At 41.1% G+C, this 21,596-nt stretch overlaps 1 protein-coding gene across 1 annotated transcript in view; it reads right to left on the bottom strand.

Moving 5' to 3' along the window:
* LOC140479372 (calcium-activated chloride channel regulator 1-like) overlaps nt 1-21,377 on the bottom strand; it is a 33,382-nt gene extending 12,005 nt beyond the window's left edge. Inside the window, exons 1-8 of the mRNA XM_072573280.1 lie at nt 21,216-21,377; nt 17,207-17,347; nt 16,486-16,636; nt 14,970-15,067; nt 7,240-7,389; nt 5,071-5,292; nt 2,476-2,700; nt 2,213-2,390 (exon numbers count right to left, since the gene is read on the bottom strand). Coding sequence (XP_072429381.1) covers nt 2,213-2,390; nt 2,476-2,700; nt 5,071-5,292; nt 7,240-7,389; nt 14,970-15,067; nt 16,486-16,636; nt 17,207-17,347; nt 21,216-21,377 — 1,327 coding nt within the window. The remainder of the gene's footprint in view (nt 1-2,212; nt 2,391-2,475; nt 2,701-5,070; nt 5,293-7,239; nt 7,390-14,969; nt 15,068-16,485; nt 16,637-17,206; nt 17,348-21,215) is intronic.
* Nucleotides 21,378-21,596: the final 219 nt, after the last annotated feature.

Raw genomic sequence — 21,596 nt, forward strand, 5'->3', positions numbered from 1 at the left:
CAGTCTTTCCTAAAGCAAGAGACCAGAATTGCACAGGGCATTGCAAAAGTGTCTGAGCCAATGTCCTGCAACATGATCTCCCAACTTCTGTACTGAATGCACTGACCAATAAAAGCAAACATACCAAATGTTTTCTTTGCCATCCTCTCTACCTGTGACTCCACTTTCAAGGAACTACGAACCTGCACTCCAAGTTCTCTTTGTTCAGCAACAACCCTCAGAACCTTACCATTAAGTGTATAAGTTCCTTACAAAACGCAGAAACTCACATTTATCTAAATTAAATTTCATCTGCCACCCTTTGGCCAATTGGTCTATCTCTGAGGTAACTTTCTTTGCTGTCCATTACACCTCTAATGCAGGTGTCATCTGCAAACTTACTAACTGTACATCCTATGTTCATGTCCAAACCATTTATATAAATTGAATTATAAAGTCATACAGCTCAGAAAAAGTCCCTTTGATCCAATCAGTCCATACCGAACATAATCCCAAACTAAACTGTTCCCAATTGCCTCCTCCCCACCTTTTCTATTTCTCTATCTAAATGTCTTTTAAACATTCTAATTCTCCTTGGGTCTACCACTTCCCAAGGAAGTTCATTCCACATGTGAAACACCCTTTGTGTAAAAAATCTGTCTCTCATGTCTTTTTTAAAATCTCTGTCCTCTCACCTTAAAAATGTGCCCCCCTCATCTTGAAATTCCCCATTATAGGGAAAGATAACTATCAATAACTCTATCTATACTCTTAATTATTTTATAAGCTTCTGTCAGGTCACCTCTCAAGCTTCTACACTCCAGTGAAAATCGCCCAGCATATTCAATCTCTCCCTCATTAACCCAGTCTGTGTGTAAGCTGAAATAGCCCATTATTATTATATTTCCCTCTTTTTATATACATCTCTAAGTTCCAGATTTGCATCAGGCCCAATTTTACCACTCCAGTTTGGTGACCTGGAAATAAATCCTCCCAATGTTTGCAGTAACTTACTTTTTTCAGCGTCAATCAAACTGATTCTACATCTTGATCCTTCTGCCTGGGATCCTCCATTACAAAGGTACTGATGTCACCAGTACAGGGACTGATAGTGCAAATGCTCATTTGCTTTCTCCACTGTTTTAACCTCTAGTTCAGAGGAGCAAATATTTCCCAAGATTGATGTTATCTTAGCACTATTCAATTTTCTACATTGCACAGTGACTACAGTTAAAGAAATAAAAAACATCAATTTGGCTGCATCTTGGCACACCCTGAATTTATGAAAAGCTCTGTAGAAATGGGGTTTCTTACTATCTTTCTATTGAGGCCCAGCTTTGGACATTCTGAACAAGATTCACACTGGACTCAAAACGTTAACTCTGTTTCTCTCTCCACAGATGTTAACAGATTTGTTGAGTTTCTCCAGCATTCTGTTTCAAGGACACTGTTGGTTTCTAAAATCAGATGCTTTTCACTGAATTTTCAAAGAAACTCACAGAAATATACTTTTATCTCAGTAATTGGGCACTCAAAAATACTTAATATTGCCTGTTAAACTAATCCCTGTGCTTCATTGAGTACAGGAGTTGGGAGGTCATGTTATGGCTGTACAGGACATTGGTTAGGCCACTTTTTGAATATTGTGTGCAATTCTGGTCTTCTTCCTATCAGAAGGATGTTGCGAAACTTGAAATGTTTTGGAAAAGATTTATAAGGATGTTGCCTGGGTTGGAGGATTTGAGCTATTGGGAGATGTTGAATTGGCTGGGGCTGTTTTCCCTGGAGACTCAGAGGTTAAGGGATGACCTTATGTAGGTTTATAAAATCATGAGGGGCATGGGTAGGATAAATAGACAAGGTCTTTTCCCTGGGGTGGGGGAATTCAGAACTAGAGAGTTTAGGGTGAAAGGAAAAAGACATAAAAGAAGCTGGGGGAAATGTTTCACACAGAGGGTGGTACGTGTATGGAATGAGCTGCCAGAGGAAGTGATGGAGGCTGGTACAATTGCAATATTTAAAAGGCATCTGGATGGGTATATGAATATGATGGGTTTAAGGAATATGGACCGGTTGCTGGCAGGTGGGATTGGATTGGGTTGGGATATCTGGTCGACATGGATGTGTTGGACCGAAGGGTCTGTTTCTGTGCTGTACATCTCCATGACTTTATAACTCTATTTGCTACTGAAGTTTAATTCTTAATCAGCACAACAATTTAAATGTCACATGCCTGTCTTTGATGACAACTGTTCCAGCTCTTTGGCTGCCTTTGGTCCTAATGCTATCGTGTGGATAACTGCACCACTTTGTTCCACCTCCGAGAAACATCTGCTTATCCCACTGTCCTCCCCATCAGTCAGCAAAACGATTTCATCACCATTTGTAGAACCGTCATCACCACGAAGTACCTGTAAAGCCATTGTTCATTGTCAATATGGGAAAAATGTAATAATGATGTGGACTGTAATGAATTATCAAATGTCTCTGACTTACCTGAAAACCAGCTCGAACCCCTTCACAAATGTTTGTTCCACCACTAGATATTTTAGGTAGAAGATTTTTCAGCTTTTTTCGTGCGTCCTCACTCTCAATTAATGTCAATTCATGAATCACTTTGGCATAACTGTGAAAACCAACAATGCCAACATATGATTGATCTTCAATGATCTGGAGTAAAAATATCCCAGCCGCTTGCTGAAGCCTCTGAATTCGATTTTCCTGCAAACACAAAGAACGCAACTCAAATTCAAAACTCAGTCTCCCAAACCATTTGTCATTCTCATATTTTGTAAAAGTAAATAAAACCAAAGTACTGTGGATGCTGGGGTTTTGAAATAGACCCAGAAAATGCAAAAGAATCTCAGCAGGATTGGCAGCAACTATGGGGAAAGAAACAGGATTAATCTTTCTGAGAGGAGTCATTCAAATTCAAAATGTTAACACTGCTTTTCTTTCTACAGATACTGCCAAGTCTGCTGAGTTTCTCCTCCATCTTCTGTTTTTATTTTATATCTTGTACGCTCTGTATAAATGGGTTTAAGTAGAATAAATCTTTCAACTTAAGTTTAACAAATCTCAATCACTTGTTTTGTGAATTGTAGTCCAAACAGACTTGAGTACATTATCTCAGCTCAGGATTACAGTGGTGCTGGAAATGCAATGCAGATCAGGCAGCATCCGAGGAGCAGGAAAATCAAAATTTTGGGCAAGAGCCCTTCATTAGGATTCATGACGAAGGACTCTTGCCCGAAATGTCAATTTTCCTGCTCCTTGGATGCTGCCTGACCTGCTGTGCTTTTCCAGCACCACTCTAATCTTGACTCTATTCTCCAGCATCTGCAGTCCTCACTTTCACCTACATTATCTCGGCTGACATGCCAGTGCAATACTGAGGGAATGCTGCAGGCTACCGGATAAAAAATTATATTGCAACTGTAGGTCAGACAGTTTAATCTTAGTGCTGGGAAAGCTTTTGGAAATGATAGACCAGGATACCAGCAATTGTGACTTGGACAAGTGTGGATTAATTATGGAATGTTGGCAGGATTTATTAAATAAAATCAAAAATACTTGAAATTAGAATATTACAGCACAGTACAGACCCTTCGGCCTATGAAATTACCTTAAATAAAATAAAAGTGCTGTAAATTCTAAGGTCAGTCAAGCAGCATTTGTGAAAAGAAGTTTAACATTCAGGTTAAGATCTTTAACTCTGTTTGTCTTCTCGCACTGCCTGGCCTGGTGAATACTCTCAGGATTCCCTTTGTTTCAGAGTTCTAGCATCTATAGTATTCTGCTGTGGCATTAACTTTTATTTGGATTTGTTCAAGGCAAATTGTGCTCAAAAAAACTAGCAGAGGTTTTGTTAAGGTAACAGAGGTCTGATGAGGAAAATATGCTTGATGGTAAAAATCAAAAGGTGTTTAACAAAGTGTTTCATAATTAGGTTTGCATTAACGTTGTAATTAATTAAGTAAATATTAGCATGGATACAACATTGACTGAGTGACACAAAAGGTGCAGTAGTTGCAAACAGTTCCTCTTGCTCTGGGGAAAGCTATATATAGTGTGTATCCTAACTACTAAGAATACTGTATGTTGATCTATACTATTGACTTATACTTAGTTTTACAATTTGAAAATTTTCAATGACATAAAACTTGAAAGTATAGTGAACTGTGGGGAGGATACTAATAGACATCAAGAGGATAAATTCAAAGACAAAAGAACTGTGGTTGCTGGAAATCATAAACAATAAAAGCAGGTCCAGCAGCATCGGTCGAGAGAAATCAGAGAGGACATTTCCAGAACTGAACCCAAAAAGTTAACTGATTTCTCTCTATAGACACTGCCAGACCTGCTGAGATTTTCAAGCAATTTCTGCTTTAGATCAAGAAGACATATTCCATTTGCCAATTGTAGGTTCATTCTGTACAGTAATCAATGTCATCCTGTGTTTCATCTCAGTCCTCCTCTGTATTAGACACATATCCCAAGTATGATAATATCTGTACATTTTGAAATTGTGTTTTTGATTCCTGAGGTTGGGTCATTGATGGGTTTAAGTGATAAACTATCATGGTCCTAGTAGTAATCCTGGTGGAACAACCCTTTCACCATTTGTCACACCTCCATTGCATAGAAAGAGGGTCTTACAAATATTTAAATAATGGCTTGAACATATGGGGTAAAGTTTCAGAAATGCTCTGTTTATAGGTTATCTTAAACTGAAAGGTTAGCTCAGTTCTCTGTTCAGGTTCTCCAAACCTGCTGAGTATTTCAGCATTTTTGTGTTTTTTTAATTTCAGAATTGGAGTTTGTTATATTTGGTGCAGGAAATGAGAAAGCCCATGATGACCTTCTGAAGCGACCCGTTAGAGATGTCATTACACACCTCTGGAACAGGTGGGACTTGAATTCAGGCACCCCACCTTAAGGATACTATCACTACAAGAGCAATATAAAATGCAGGTCTTGCATGAAAGTAAAGACTTCTTGTCTCCTATGTGATGAATAATGGTCAGCAAAGGACTCCAAGTGATGGTCCTTTCAATAAAGTCAGCGTGAACAAACATCATATTGTCATACCGAACCCATGCTTCCCGAAGTATCAAGAACTAAACATAACACTCGGTCTTTGACATGCAGGAAAGTAAACTTTGGCTCAAGTGAAGTGATATTAGTTGGATGGTTGTTCTTGAAATCGTCCGACTTGCTGATCACATCCCAAGTGCTCCTCTCATCGCACATTTTGTTTTGCATGTTCGGAGCTTCACGGTTGTGTGTCTTATTGTCACAGAAGTCAACCACCTGCAAAGGGAACACAAGGTCAGATGCAACAACAGCCAGCTGAGAGAACGAGATGCTTCCTGGGTCAAAATGATAGATTTGTCTTTGTTGGAAAATCCCAGTTTTGATTTCTGTCTATCAGTTTAGCTCAGTTGACAATATTTGCTCCCTTCAGTATGAGGTAGTTATGAGCTTGGCTTGCCTTGCCCTGTCTCTGTAATCTCCAGTCCTTTTAAAGCCTTGCTTCCCTATGAGGTGATGATTGATGCTGCATTTGTTAAAAATTGAGAAATCAATTAAATAAAACACAGTCACAACAATTTGTGAGGAGACTATGACCATGAACACGTACAATGTACTTTTTATTATAATCACAAGCTCTACACAGTGAAACATTTGAGAAGTGAAGGCATTTGTTGTGGCGCAGAATGAGACCATTCAGTCAATCATGTCCATGCTGGTTAAAAGAAAGAGCAGTTCCATCTAATCCTACCTTTCACCTCTTAGCCTGTGTACCTCCAGGTTATGACCCTCAAGTGCACACCCACATGTTCGTTGAAATCCTGTGAGTATGTTGACTTTACCAACTTTCAGGCAGTCCGTTAAAGATCGTACCAATGTGAAAAGAATTACTCCACAATTCTCTTATTTCTTCAAGGATTTGCTTTAAATCTGTGTTCCCTGTCTTTTTTTTATCTGCTAACAAAAATAGCTCTTTCCTATCCACTCTATTTAGGCACTTCATAATTTCAGACATCACTGTGGTAAGCACTGCTCCCTCACAGTGACTGGGACCTAAGGCGTGATTCCACCCTTGGGCGACTGTCTGTTCAGAGTTTGCTCATTCTCCTCCCTGTCTGCATGGGTTTCTTCTGGGTGCTCCAGTTTCCTCCCACAGTCCAGAGATGTGCAGGTTAAGGTGGATTGTCCATGCTACATTGCCCATATTGTCCGGGAATGTCCAGGTTAGATGGATTAGTCGTGGGGAATTTGGGGTTAAGGAGATAGAGTTGGGTCTGGGTAGGATGCTCTTAGGAGGATCGGTGTAGACTCAATGGGCCAAATGCCTGCTTCCACACTGTAGGGATTCTATTCTATGAAGACTCTAGCTGCAGTCTGCCCAGTGTTTCATATAGTTCTAGCATAAGGTCCTGGTGGTATGTACCAAAAAGTTTGTTTTATGCAGTTAAATTTCTAATTAAATTATAGCCTATTTTTCGATGTTTTAATGTCAAACCATCCAGAAAAGGCAATATGAGAGATGGACAGCCCAAAATGTGGGATCAAGTGAAGCAAGCTTGAAATCTGTTTCATGCTATACTTGGGTCGTGATTATTGAACACAGTGAAGTCCTGCCATTCGCATCTTCACTTTTGCAAATTCACTGATTCTCAACCTGAGAATTCTGAGCAACCACTGCACTTAGTGCAGATCAGATTACTCTGCACAATTCTGTACACCATTTCACCCAGTGCGGGTCACATTTTATTTACCTGCAGGCTTCAGGTGCAAAAAGTAGAAGAAAAGTGAAGTGGATATGTTAAAAAATAACTCAAAACTTAAACTGGTCTGCAGTCTGACATAATGATGATAGAAAACAGGATTGTCTAAACTGTAAAGTTTGCACTGCGTGTGTATCAGCTCCCACATTACACATACACACTATTATAATATTTACAATGCAGGAGGCCTACAGCATGGGGAGAAAGTTACTATGTCCCTCATTTTATTATACTATTTCTCCTGTATAACATCAATAATACAATTGCTTTATTGTATTTTATTGTATACTAGATACTGTGTGTGTCAGTATTTTTGGCTATTTGGAAATTATCCAATTGACTCTTGTTACTCTCTGTGATGTCAGCATTTGCAACATTTTCAAGGAACATAACCTCTGCAAACAGCAAGACTTTGTACATGAAACATTTGCAGAAGTAGGTGTTGCCTCTTAATAATCCCACTTACCCCTGGTAATCCTGTTGTGTACATTATTGAAGTTGATGTCACTTGGTTCTGGTCTGGAAAGAAGTTACAGTCAGTGTCTGGGAGCCCTGTGCTGGGATCACAGGCACCACAGGTACCCCCAGAACAAGAGACCTTTAATCCTTTAATTTCCTATGAACACCTAGATATGGAAATGAAGCACGATGTGTAGTTGATCATTCTGATTTTTATAAAGTCACCATAGTCTTCCTAGTTTATACATAGTTTAGAACTTCCAGATGCTTCTAGGTTCAAAAGTGTAATTGTCAGAGGGGACTCTCCAGTCAGGTGCACAGACAGGCAATTCCGCTGCTGTGAGCCAGTATTGACATTGCTTCCCTAGTGCCAAGGTTAGGGACATCTCCAAGTGTTTGTGGCATATTGGGAGAAAATGGAGTGAAAGGCCAAAGGTTGTAGTACACATTCTTAAGAACAACATAGTGAGAGAAATGTTTGCAGAGTGAATATAGGAAGTTATGTAAGAGGTTAAAAAGAAGAATTTTAAAGGTAGTAATCTCTGGATTACTCCCAGTGCCACGTGCTAATGACAGTAGGATAAGAAGATAAGGCTGATAAATCAATGGTTGTGGAGGTGGTTCAGTGGGCAGGGATTCAGATTTTTGGATCTTTGGGATCACATCTGAGCCAGAAAAGACCTGTTTAAAAGGGAGAGATTTCACCTGAAATGGAAGGGGACCAGTATCATGGGGGGAGAGATTTGCTTGTGTATTTGTGAGATTTTAAATTAGTATTGGGAACGTTGTGGAGATCCTAAATAATAATGGGATGAGTATGGTTTGGAAATTAAAGACAGCAAGTTAGTTAGACAAAGCAACCAAGAACAAATCAAAGAACGAGGTAACTCTGAAGAATTAAACTGCATTTATTTCAATGCAAAGAATCTGACAGAAAGTTATCTGAACTCAAGACATGCATGGGAACATGGGACTGGGACATCATTGCTCATCCAGCAACATGGCTCAGGGATGGACAGGACTCACACCTCAATGTTCTCGGAACCAGATGCTATAGGAAGGATAGAGTCATCGAGTGATAGAGATGTACAGCACAGAAACAGACCCTTCGGTCCAACTCATCCATGCCGACCAGATATCCCAACCCAATCTAGTCCCATCTGTCAGCACCCAGCTTATATCCCTCCAAACCCTTCCTATTTATATACCCAACCAGATTCCTTTTAAATGTTGCAATTGTACTATCCTCAACCACTTCCTCCGACAGCTCATTCCATACACATACCACCTTTTGCGTTAAACAGTTGCCCATTAAGTCTCTTTTATATCTTTCCCCTCTCACCCTAAACCTATGCCCTCTAGTTCTGGACTCCCCCACCCCAGGGAAAAGACTTTGTCTATTTATCCTATCCATGCCCCTCATGATTTTATCAACCTCTATAAGGTCATCCCTCAGCCTCCGACGCTCCAGGGAAAACAGCCCCAGCCTGTTCAGCCTCTCCCTATAGCTCAAATCCTCCAATCCTGGCAACATCCTTGTAAATCTTTTCTGAACCCTTTCAAGTTTCACAACATCTTTCCGATAGGAAGGAGACCAGAATTGCATGCAATATTCCAAAAGTGGCCTAACCAATGTCCTGCACAGCCGCAACATGACTCCCAACTCCTGCACTCAATGCTCTGACCAATAAAGGAAAGCATACTAAACACATTCTTCACTACCTGCGACTCCACTTTCAAGGAGTTATGAACCTGCACTCCAAGGTCTCTTTGTTCAACAACACACCCTTGGACCTTCTACCTTTCAGCCAATTCTATATCCAAATGGCAAGTTCTCCCTGTATTCCATGAGATCTAAACTTGCTCACCTGTCTCCCATGGGGAATCTTGTCAAATGCTTTACTGAAGCCCATATAGATTACATCTACCGCTCTGCCCTCATCAATCCTCTTTGTTACTTTTTCAAAAAATTCAATCAAGTTTGTGAGACATGATTTCCCATGCACAAAGCCATGTTGGCTATCCCTAATCAGTCCTTGCCTTTCCAAATACATGCATTTCCTGTCCCTCAGGATTCCCTCCAACAACATGTCCACCATCGAAGTCAGGCTCACTGGTCTATAGTTCCATGGCTTGTCCTTACCACCTTTCTGAAACAGTGGCACTACATTTGCCAATCTCCAGTCTTCCTGGCACCTGTGACTATAGATGATACAAATATCCTATCACTTTTCTAGCTTCCCACAGAGTTCTAGGGTACACCTGATCAGGTCCTGGGGATTTCTCCACTTTTATGCATTTCAAGATATCCAGCATTTCCTCTTCTGTAATATGGACATTTTTCAAGGTGTCACCATCTAGTTCCCCACATTCTACACCTTCCATGTCCGTTTTCACAGTAAATACTGATGCAAAATATTCATTTAGTATCTGCCCGATCTCCTGCGACTCCACACAAAGATAGATTTTGAGGCAAGAGAGGAAGAGGATTGACATTTTTCATTAGGGAAAGCATCATGGCAGTACTTAGAGAGGATTTTCCAGTGAAACTATATGCATAGAACTTAGAGATAAAAAGGGGATAATCATCTTGTTGACATTGTGCTAAAGGCACCCCAGTAGTCATCAGGAAACTGAAGAGCAAATGTGTAGAGAGATCTCAGCTATGTACAAAAATTGTAGGGTTGTAACAGTAGAGGTTTTTAACTTTTCCAACATAAACAGGACTGCCATAGTGTTAAGGGCTAGAAGAACGAGGAGTTTGTTGAATGTGTTCAAGAGTATTTTCTTCATCAATATGCAGATGTACCTATTTGAAAAGAAACAAAACTTGATCTTCTTTTGCGAAATAAGGCAGGGCAAGTGACTGACATGTTAATGGGAAAGCACTTTGGGACCAGTGATCATAATTCTGTTAGTTTTAAAATAGTTATGGAAAAAAATAGGCCCTCGATAAAATGTAAAGTACTTAATTGGCGCAAGGCCAATTTTGACAGTGTGAGATAGGAACCTTCAAACGTTGATTGGGATATACTGTTCACGGGTAAAGGGATGACAGGCAAGTAGGAGGCTTTCTAAAGTCAATAAGAGTTGAGAGGCTGTATGTACCCTTGAGTGAAGAGTAAGGCTGATAGGAGTAGAGAACAATGGATTTTAAAAAATTGAAGCTCTGATCAAGAATAAGAAGGAGTCATATGTTAGGTATAGACTATTGGGATGAAGTGAATCTCTTGAAGAGCATAAGGGGTGTATGGGAGATTCTTAAGAGGTAAATCAGGAGGTCAAAAAGAGGTATGAGATAGGCTTGGCAGATAAGGTGAAGGATAATCCAAAGAGATTCTACAAGTACATGAAGAGTAAAGCAACAACTAGAGAGAGAATAAGATTCCTTAGAGCTGAACAAAATCATCTATATGTGGAACCACAGAAAATTGCAGAGGACTGGATGTAGGTTTGCTCTCTGAGTGGGGAGGTTCATTTCCAGACGTTTACCCTACTAGGTAAAATCTTCAGTGGGCCTCAGGAGAAGCAGTGTACATGATTCCTGCTTTCTATGTATATGTTTGTGTTTCTTTGGGTTGGTGATGTCATTTCCTGTGGTGATGTAATTTCTTGTTCTTTTTCTCAGGGGGTGGTAGATGGGGTCTAACTTGATGTGTTTGTTGATAGAGTTCCAGTTGGAATGCCATGCTTCTAGGAGTTCTTGTGCATGTCTCTGTTTGGCTTGTCCTAAGATGGATGTGTTGTCCCAGTCACAATGGTGTCCTTCCTTATCTGTATGTAAGGATACTAGTGAGAGAGGATCATGTCATTTTGTGGCTAATTGGTGTTCATGTATCCTGGTGGTTAGTTTTCTGCCTGTTTGTCCAAAACTAGCCACCAGAATTGTGGAAAAAGACATGAAGGCTAAGGAATTTGGGGAAATAAATATTGAAATCTTTAAAACAGTCCATATTACAGAAGAAGAGCTGCTGGAATTCTTAAAAAAATGGAAAGATGGATAAATCTCCAAGACCTCATCAAGGATATCCCAAAACATTGTGGGAAGCGAGGGAAAAAGTTGCGGGGCACCGAGCAGAGATATTTGTATCATCTACAGCCACGGGTGAGGTGATGGAGGACTGGAAGGTGGCTAATGTTGTGCCTTTATTTATGAAAGACTGTAAGGAGACGCCTGGGCACTATAGAATGGTGAGTCTAACATCAGTGATGGGTATGTTGTTGGAGACGATTCTGAGAGATACGACTTACATGCATTTGGAGAGCCAAGGACTGATTCGGGACAGTCAGTGTGGCTTTGTGTATGGGAAATTGGGTCTCACAGACTTGATTGAGATTCTTGAGGATATATGACCAAAAAGATAGATGAGGGCAGAGTGCTAAACATTGTCTAATGGTCTTCAGTAAACCTTTGAAAAGATTCCATATTGTAGACTGGTTAGTAAAGTTTGATCACGTGGGATTCAGGGAGAGCCTGCCAATTGGATACAAAATTGGCTCAAAGGAAAGAGAGAGAGGGTGGTGGTGGAGGGTTGCTTTTCAGACTGGAGGCCTGTGACAAGCAGTGTTCCTCCAGGATTGGTGCTGGGTCCACTGTTGTTTCTCATTTTTATAATCAATTTGGCTAAGAATTTAGGAGGCACGGTTAATGGATGACTCCAAAATTGGTGGTGTGGAGAAGAGTGAAGAGGGTTATCGAAGATTAAAATTGGGAAGTCATGTTGCAGCTGTACAGGACATTGCTTAGGCCATCTTTGGAATATTGCATGCAATTCTGGTCTCCCTGATATAGGAAGGATGTTATGAAACTTGAAATGGTTCAGAAAAGATTTACAAGAATGTTGCCAGGGTTGGACGTTTGAGCTATAGGGAGCAGCTGAATAGGCTGGAGGTCTTTACTCTGGAGCACTGGAGGCTGAGGGATGACCTTATAGAGGTTTATAAAATCATGAGGGGCATATTAGGGTAAAAAATCAAGGCTTTTCCTAGGAGCAGGAGAGACCAGAACTAGGGGGCATAGATGTATGGTGAGAGGGGAAAGATAGAAAAGGGACCTAAGGGGCAACATTTTCAAGCAGAGGGTACTGCTTGAAATGAATGCATGGAATGAGCTGCCAGAGGAAGTGGTGGAGGCTAGTACAATTGCAGCATTTAAAAGGCATCTGGATGGGTATATGAATAGGAAGGGTTTAGAGGGATATTGGCCAAGTGCTGGCAGATGGGACTAGATTAGGTTAGGATATCTGATCGGCATGGACAAGTTGGACCGAAAAGTCTGTTTCCGTGCTGTACATCTCCATGACTCTATGATTCTATTTCGAAGATGTCAATGGGCTGAGAAGTGACGGATGGAGTTTAATTTGGATAAATGTGAAGTATTGCATTTTGGTAAAACAAACAATGACAAAACTTATACAGTTAATGGTAGGGTCCTGGGTAGCATTGTTGAGCAGAGACCGAGGTGTTCAGATACATAGTTCTTTGAAAGCTGCGTCACAGATAGACAGGGTGATGAAGAAGAAATTGACTTGGATTGAATTAGATTCTGGATTAGTGGTGCTGGAAGAGCACAGCAGTTCAGGCAGCATCCAAGTAGCTTCGAAATCGACGTTTCGGGCAAAAGCTCTTCATCAGGAATAAAGGCAGTGAGCCTGAAGCGTGGAGAGATAAGCTAGAGGAGGGTGGGGGTGGGGAGAAAGTAGCATAGAGTACAATGGGTGAGTGGGGGAGGGGATGAAGGTGATAGGTCAAGGAGGAGAGGGTGGAGTGGATAGGTGGAAAAGAAGATAGGCAGGTAGGACAAGTCCGGACAAGTCATGGGGACAGTTACTGAGCTGAAAGTTTCGAACTAGGGTGAGATGGGGGAAGGAGAAATGAGGAAACTGTTGAAGTCCACATTGATGCCTTAGGGTTGAAGTGTTCCGAGGCGGAAGATGAGGCGTTCTTCCTCCAGGTGTCTGGTGGTGAGGGAGCGGCGGTGAAGGAGGCCCAGGACCTCCATGTCCTCAGCAGAGTGGGAGGGGAGTTGAAATGTTGGGTCACGGGGCGGTGTGGTTGATTGTTGCGGGTGTCCCGGAGATGTTCCCTAAAGTGCTGTGCTAGGAGGTGCCCAGTCTCCCCAATGTAGAGGAGACCGCATCGGGAGCAAAGGATACAATAAATAATATTAGTGGATGTGCAAGTAAAACTTTGATGGATGTGGAAGGCTCCTTTAGGGCCTTGGATAGAGGTGAGGGAGGAGGTGTGGGCGCAAGTTTTACAGTTCCTGCAGTGGCAGGGGAAAGTGCCAGGATTGGAGGGTGGGTTGTTTGGGGGCGTGGACCTGACCAGGTAGTCGCGGAGGGAACGGTCTTTGCGGAAGGTGGAAAGGGGTGGGGAGGGAAATATATCCCTGGTAGTGGGGCATTAGCTTTATTGTCATGTACACAAATGAGTACAGTGAAAAATTTACCATTGCTGCATTACAGCACCATCTCAGGCGTAAAAGTACCTCAGTACAGATACTTAAGATCAAGTACATTGGAAACAAAACAAATAGAAAAGTAAATATAAATATAAATAGCCCAGCATTATAGGTCAGAGAAATAAATTAGGAACATAAAGAAGTTAAAAGTTCAGAATATCAGTCTGAATGTTGCCGTGAGAGTGGTGATTTGTCAATGTCACCTTGTGAGGATGAAGAAGTAGAAGGAGACAGAGTGTAAGCAGCTCCATAATCACTCTCCACGCTTCAGGCTCACTGCCTTTATTCCTGATGAAGGGCTTTTGCCCGAAACGTTGATTTCGCTGCTCGTTGGATGCTGCCTGAACTGCTGTGCTCTTACAGCACCACTAATCCAGTGCTCCATGATCACTAACTGTCCCCATTAACAGCTATTCACCCTCCCAGCCAGATTGTTATCCACTCCCTTGTCTGTCCAATTGCTCTTCCCTCTCTTTGGGCTTTATCCCCACCTATCGTTTATTCCTTACCCCCTCCCTCCACCCAATCTTCTGCATATAAACTGACATTTTCCTTACTCCGATTAGTTCTGAGGAACGGTCACCGGACACAAAAGATTAACGTTGATTTCTCTTCACAGAAGATGCCAGACCTGCTGAGCTTTTTCAGAAATTTCTGTTTTTGTTTCTGATTTACAGCATCTGCAGTTCTTTCGATGTTTATTTTGCATCAAAATTAGGTCAGTTAAGTTAATATTGAGGGGCAAAAGCATGGAAATAGGCCAGCTGCACATCATTCGGGGCGTTCAGAACTCACCACTGAAACCCTAAAGGGAAAATGCAAAATGTATTTCCCCAACCTTTTCGTCTTTGCCTACATGAATTGAAGGAGCAAAACATTTGGAGGTGGCTGAATGATTCACATTGTTTCCTCACAGCACCCCAGGGACCCAGATTCAATTCCAGCCTTCGGTGACTGTCTGTATGAAGTCTGCACGTTCGCCCCCTGTCTCCGTGGACTTCCTCCAGGTGGTATGGCTTTCTCCCTCAGTCCAAAGATGTGCAGATTAGGTGGATTGGCCATGGGGAATGCAAAGGAAGGGGGTGGGGTGCTCTTCAGAGAGTCGATGCAGGTTTGATGGGCTAAATATTCTCTATGTGCCCTGTAGGGATTCGAGAATTCTGTCCACTATCGTGCTAATGTTATCTTTTGTAAGAATGCTCTCCACAACAGTGAGACCTTTATACTGCAAAATAGTTCTGCCATCAGAATTGAAGAATAGCCTACCTGGTTGCCTCATATGTATTGCCAACAGCATAAAAGGGTACCAGATCATTGTATTCATCAAACACTCCCCACCGAAGGTGAGCCCATTCATGGACTAATACACGACCTGTAAAAATAGAAACATTCATGACAACAATGCCCATTTCACTCAAAGCTCAATGATACGTTTGGCATATATTGGTGCTGCAAATGTGAAATGAAGGCCAAGCATAATCTTTAATATGAAGCAGGTCAGGGCGGGTAAAATGGAGGAGAGGGAAGTGGAGTGAGAAGCAGAAAACGTAAAGGGAGGAGGAATAAAAGAAAGGGAAGAACAAATTAATACAACTGTTAGCCCCTTGTACGAAAACTCCTGTACTTCCATCTATTTTGGTGTACATCAAATGGTTTTCAAATAAAAGTTGAAGGATTGTGTTGAGTCTAATATCACAACACCGCAAGACCAATGAATATTTGACTTAATCCTGGGTGCATTTTATATGAGATGTTTTGACACTGGTTTGTTATAATAGGCTCTGAGCTTTCACAGATCATTATCATCATTATCATAGTTCCTTGAAAGCAGAGTTGCAGATGGGCAGGGCAGTGTAGAAGGCACGTAATATGCTTGTCTTTATTGATCAGTGCATTGAGTATAGGAGTAGGGAGGTCATGTTGCCACTGTACAGGACATTGGTTAGGCACTATTAGAATACTGCATTCCATTCTTGCCTTCCTGCTTTCTGAATGGTGCTGTGAAACTTAAAAGAGTTCAGCAAAGAGTTACAACAATGCTGCCAGTGTTGGAGGGTTTGAGCTATCGGGAGAGGCTGTGTAGGCTGAGGCTGTTTTCCCTGGAGCATCGGAGATTGATGGGTGACCTTATAGAGGTTTATAAAATCATTAGGTGCATGTGACAAAGTTAAAAATCACATAACACCAGGTTATACTCCAACAGATTTATTTGAAAGCACAAGTTTTTGGAGCGCTGATGAAGGAGCAGTTCTCCGAAAGCTAGTGCTTCCAAATAAACCTGTTGAACTATAATGTGGTACTGTGTGATTTTTATCTTTGTACACCCCTGTTCAACATTTCCAAATCATGAGAGGCAGAATAGAAGAAATATTCAAGGTCTTTTCCCTGGGGTGGGGGGGGGGTGTCCAAAACTAGAGGGCATAGGTTTCACATGAGAGGAAAAAGGCTTAAATGTAACATAAGGGACAACTTTTTCACGGAGAGGTTGGTGCGCGGATGAAATGAGCTGCCAGAGAAAGGGTGAAGGCTGGTACAATTGTTACATTGAAATTGCACCCGGACATGTGTATGAATAGGAAGGATTTAGAGGGATATGAGCCAAATGCTGGCAAATGGTTCTAGATTAAGTTAGAATATCTGCACATCCCTATGACTCTAAATATGACTCGACAAAGTAAGGCTTTGATCAACTTCACCAAACTAAGAACAAATGCGAGTGTGTTTCCAGTGAAAGAGAAAGGGATTATAGTCAACTGCACAGATGGAAGGAATATCCTGTAAAGTTGTTACCTCTTTCACCATAAAGTTGGATCAGGGAGTCATCGAGCATGAAGTTTTGGGTAAAGTGAATGTACCGGCCCTTGTCACCACATTGGCCATACTGCAGAGTGTATGGGTCATCTCCATACTGAGTATGTGGGTTGGCAATGATCACATTCGCCTAGAAAAAGATAAATAGAGAAAATAACATCAGGGAATAAGATCATTCCCAAACTACTGTTAAATATAAACTGCAAAAGCATGGATACAGAAACAGCAAAGTGAATAAAAAAATGTAAGTACGAGAAAGCTGGACGGTTTCCATTTGTTTGAAATTCTAAGGAAACAAAATACATTTTTATTAATTTTTCCTTCTAAACATTGGACATACATATGGATAATAATAGAATGCTGTAGGTTAGATGTGCATCAGATTACTTTCAAGGGTTGGCGCAACATCGAGGGCCAAAGGGCCTGTACAAAGCTGTAATGTTCTGTGTTCTATGTTCTATAAATCAATGTGCATTAGGCCAGCCAGCAACTTCCAAGGTAAAGTAGAAAGTACTTTTGAAACATTGTCTTGGATCATTGGATAAATAAAATAAAGGATAGATCACTAGTGATGCAATTGGCACTTTTTCACAAAGTTAAATGTAAAAATATAGTTAAGAGTAGATTAACGTGGATGATAAAATGACCCATGAAATAGCGAAAAAAAGTAATTTTACAATACCATTATTTCAGCTTTTACCTTTTCATAAGACTGGGTGCTTGGTCTCTGATAGTTGGGCTGAGAATTCCAGGTGATGGGCAATAGGATTTTCACATCTCGGAAATAAACTCGATGTTTGGTGGCTTTGTACAAGAAGTTTGAAGCTGACCTCACCATTTCCTAAAAGAAAATATTATCAATTTTTTTCATGGACTTTAAAATTGACTTTGTCGGATGCTGCCTGAACTGCTGTGCTCTTCCAGCACCACTAATCCAGTATTTGCTTTTCAGCATCTGCAGTTATTGTTTTTACCTTTGCATTGGGGAAGCATGGTAGGCATTTATAAACGTATGCTGCAACTTGTCTGTACAATCAACAAAGAGGTGTGATCAGATCACATCTCTGACATGGCAAAATGGCTCTTTGCACACAACAAGGAATTATAAAACAAAATTTGGCCACATAATGGAATGTTAAGAGATAATCTCAGGTTGGAAAAGTTGATTTTAACATGCGTCTTGAAGAACTGAAAGTGGAAAGGTGTACAGAGGGAATCCCAAAATTAGCATCTAGTCAGCTGAGGGCAATAATGAAATTCAGATTATGTTTGATTATTGCTCCTGTACTTCAGTTGTTTAAAGGGGCTATATAAATGAAGTCAGAAGTTATATGACACCCGCTCCAGGTTATCGTCCGACAGATTTATTTAAGATGAGGAGGTGGCAGTGTTGGACTTGGGTGGACAAAGTTTAAAGTCGCACAACACCAGGTTATAGTGCAATTCATTTAATTGGTAGAACAAGCTCTCGGGGCTCTGTTCCTTCGTTAGTTGAATTCTCTTCACCTGATGAAGAAGCAGCGCCTCAAAAGCTTGTGATTTTAAATAAACCTGTTAGACTATAACCTGGTGTGGTGTGACTTCTGACTTTGTCCACCCCAGTCCTACACCGGCATCTCCATATCATATGTAAATGAAAATTGTTTTTGTTCTGCCTCATACTCACAGTTCAGATCTGATACTTTGGCTCTGGGTGAAATTGGAAGGGGAACCAAACAGTCTCCTTTTATCATTTTAAAGGGGAACCAGCTCATTGCTACCCAGTATCATCAGTAAATATTACCCAACTGACCCTGATTCCCAGTGTGGAAATTTGGTAAAGTGCAATGTAAGAAAGATGTGGAGGAGCTGGTGTTGGACGGGGGTGGACAAAGTTAAAAATCACACAACACCAGGTTATAGTCCAACTGGTTTGTTTGGAAGCACTAGATTTCGGAGCGCTGCTCCTCCATAAGATGGTTGTGAAGTATAATATCATAAGGCACAGAGTTTATAGCAAAAGATTTCAGTGTGATGCAACTGGACAAACCTCAATTACACACACACACACACACACACACACGTGTAGACTCCATCACACACACACACACACACACACACACACACACACACACACTCACAGGTGTAGACTCCATCACACCCACACACAGACACACTTTACCAAGCTTTCACACACGCAAACACATGCTCTCTCACATACACTCACACTCAAACATGCACACACTCACTCTCTTTCATGCATGCACGCACACATATAAGACTATGGGGTGAATTTGTATTTGCAGAATTATTTTTGCAGATATATTCTATTTTGCTCAAAAAATTGACAAGCGATAGGCAGTCAATGCATGCAGTCAATACATGTAATATTTTGTAAATTCCACTTTGGAAATAGAACCAGTCTGGCTCAAGACTCTGACCTCGCACCTTTAATGCATTGTCTGAGCTGAGATGCCATTTTTTTGTAAAACTTTAAGCTATCTCGAGAAGGTGATGTAAGAGCAGTCCTAGGATTTACACACTAATGAATCGAAACCTGCAATCCATTCTAAAAGATGAAAGACTTAACAAACAATCCATGTTTGTTCAATATATCATTTCAGTTGAATCACACTGAAATCTTTTGCTAAAAATTCTGTCTTATGATCTTATACTCCACAACCACCTGATGAAGAAGCAGCACTCCGAAAACTAGTGCTTCCAAATAAATCTGTTGGAATATAACCTGGTGTCGTGTGATTTTTAACAAGTAAAAAGGCATTTGGTATGTTTTCCTTTACTGGTCAGTGCATTGAGTACAGGAGTCAGGAGGTCATGTTTCAGCTGTACCGGACATTGGTTAGGCCACTTTTGGAATAGTGCGTGCAATTCTGGTCTCCCTGCTATAGGACGGATGTTGTGAAACTTGAAAGGGTTCAGAAAAGACTTACAAGGATGCTGCCAGAGTTCAAGGGTTTGAGCTATAGGGAGAGGCTAAACAGGCTGGGGCTATTTTCTCTGGAGTGTCAGAGACTGAGGAGTGACCTTATAGAAGTTTATAAAATCATGAGGGGCATGGATAGGGTAAATAGACAAGGTTGTTTCCCTGGGATGAAGGAGACCAAAACTAGAGGGCATAGGTTTAAGGTGAGAGGGGAAAGGTATAAATGGGTCTGAGGGGCAACTTTCCATGCAGGGAGTGGTGGGTGTATGGAATGAGCTGCCAGAGGAGGTGGCGGAGACGGTACAATTCCAACATTGAAAAAGCATCTGGATCGGTATATGAGTGTGAAAGGTTTAGAGGGATATGGGCCAAATGCTGCCAAATGTGACTAGGTTAATTTCGGATATCTGGTCGGCATAGATGAATTGGACCAAAGGGTCTGTTTCCATGCAGTACACCTCTATGACTCGATGAGAATAGTGAGATTAATACAAGTGATGTACATTGAACTGATTTTGATCATTCCAGTGAGTAAAAAAAGCACCATTCCCTTTTTTGAACACACTACCTTCCACCACAAACTAAGTGATGAATCGTTGATGAAGACTTTCCTAATAAGCTAACACTGCCTTGTGAAGTAGTGCACTCCTTCTAACCTGCTTCACCAATATCTTCATTTAACACTTTATTAACTTGAATGTGATCCCTTCTGAGCTGATTGAAGAGCCCCTGTTTATTAATGAATTATTATCTTTGTAAAAGCAAATTAATTAACAAGGCAGCATATCTAATTGTGGCTAGTTACAGGGATAGGGTTGTCACTGGGAAATGAGAGATTCTTTCTACTTGGCTCATGGTGAGCTGCTCTCTCAATCTATGGGATGATCATGTCTGACCAAGCAATGGCAACACAGCAGTGCTCTTCTGACTGATGGGGGGTTTAGATGATTACATGCCAGGAGTTAAAGTAAAAGGCAAAGTTAACTTAGCCCATGGACTGTAAGGTTACTCTCATGTTAGAGAGAGAGGACTGCTGGTGAGTTTAACCGGAGTGTCACCACGCCAGAGGTGAGGGGGGAGATTGAGAAAGTTGGACCTTCATGTAACCTGAGCCAATATGGGAATTGACCTTGCAGTGTTGTTCTTTGTGCACATTTAAGAAACGTTTTGCCAAAGTGTGACTACACTGTGTGAGTTTAAAAAGCTCTCTCCCTCCCAGGAGAAGAGTGTGTAATCCAAAGGGGCTGCACTGAAGGTCCACCTGTCCTACTTGGTAAACCATCAGGAGACTATGGTCTTCCCAAGTCACACACGATTAAAGATTTTGATCGGGCAAATCCAGATAAATCACCTTCTCTGGAACCAGAGGTCAGAACCTTCCATGAAATTGGAGCTAAGATATTCAGGTTTGATGCATGAAAAATCTCTTTACACGGAGGAACTCTCCCTCTTCAAAAAGCTATTGATGGCGAGGGTCAATTGAAACTGTTAAAGCAGAGACTGATAGATTATTATTTAGTGAGGAGATTACTGGCTACAAGGTGGGTAGATCAAACTAAACCACAGACCCAGCCAGAGAGTAACTGGGTGTGATGACAGGATTGAGACAGCTGAATGTTGGACGTTTCTGTAACACACAAGCCCATGGATGGTCACAAAAGAACGCTCATCAAATGTCAGATTGTTAAAGAATTCTCTTTCGATTGCTTTACCTATAGTATCAATGATAAATAAAACTACTAAACACAGTCAGTGATTGCAATAGGGATTCAGCTACTGGACCTACCTGAATTTTTGTAATGAGCATTGGATCCTCTGGTATTCCAGGGTTAATAGCAATGACGACATTTTCGTAACCATTATTCACCAGTTTCACATCAGAACAGCTTACAGCACAGATACAAACCAAGCTCACGAGGGTCAGGAGGAATATCTTGACGGATGTCATTTTTGAAATCCAACCAGAGCACCTTTTAGTTCCAAGTGGCACGGCTATGAAGTTACTGCAATTTATATTGATCTGCATCAAAGCACTTTAGATCAGCTGTCCATTTATTGCTGACATCTGATCCTGTATAATAAGGAAATCATCTTCAGAAATTCTTCAGCAGCTTAACATACTGCATTTCCACAGATGAGTCACATCAGAGCTTTGGATGGGATCTTT

This window comes from Chiloscyllium punctatum, chromosome 7 (genome assembly GCF_047496795.1).
Source record: "Chiloscyllium punctatum isolate Juve2018m chromosome 7, sChiPun1.3, whole genome shotgun sequence".
In the NCBI taxonomy this organism is placed as follows: Eukaryota; Metazoa; Chordata; class Chondrichthyes; order Orectolobiformes; family Hemiscylliidae; genus Chiloscyllium; species Chiloscyllium punctatum.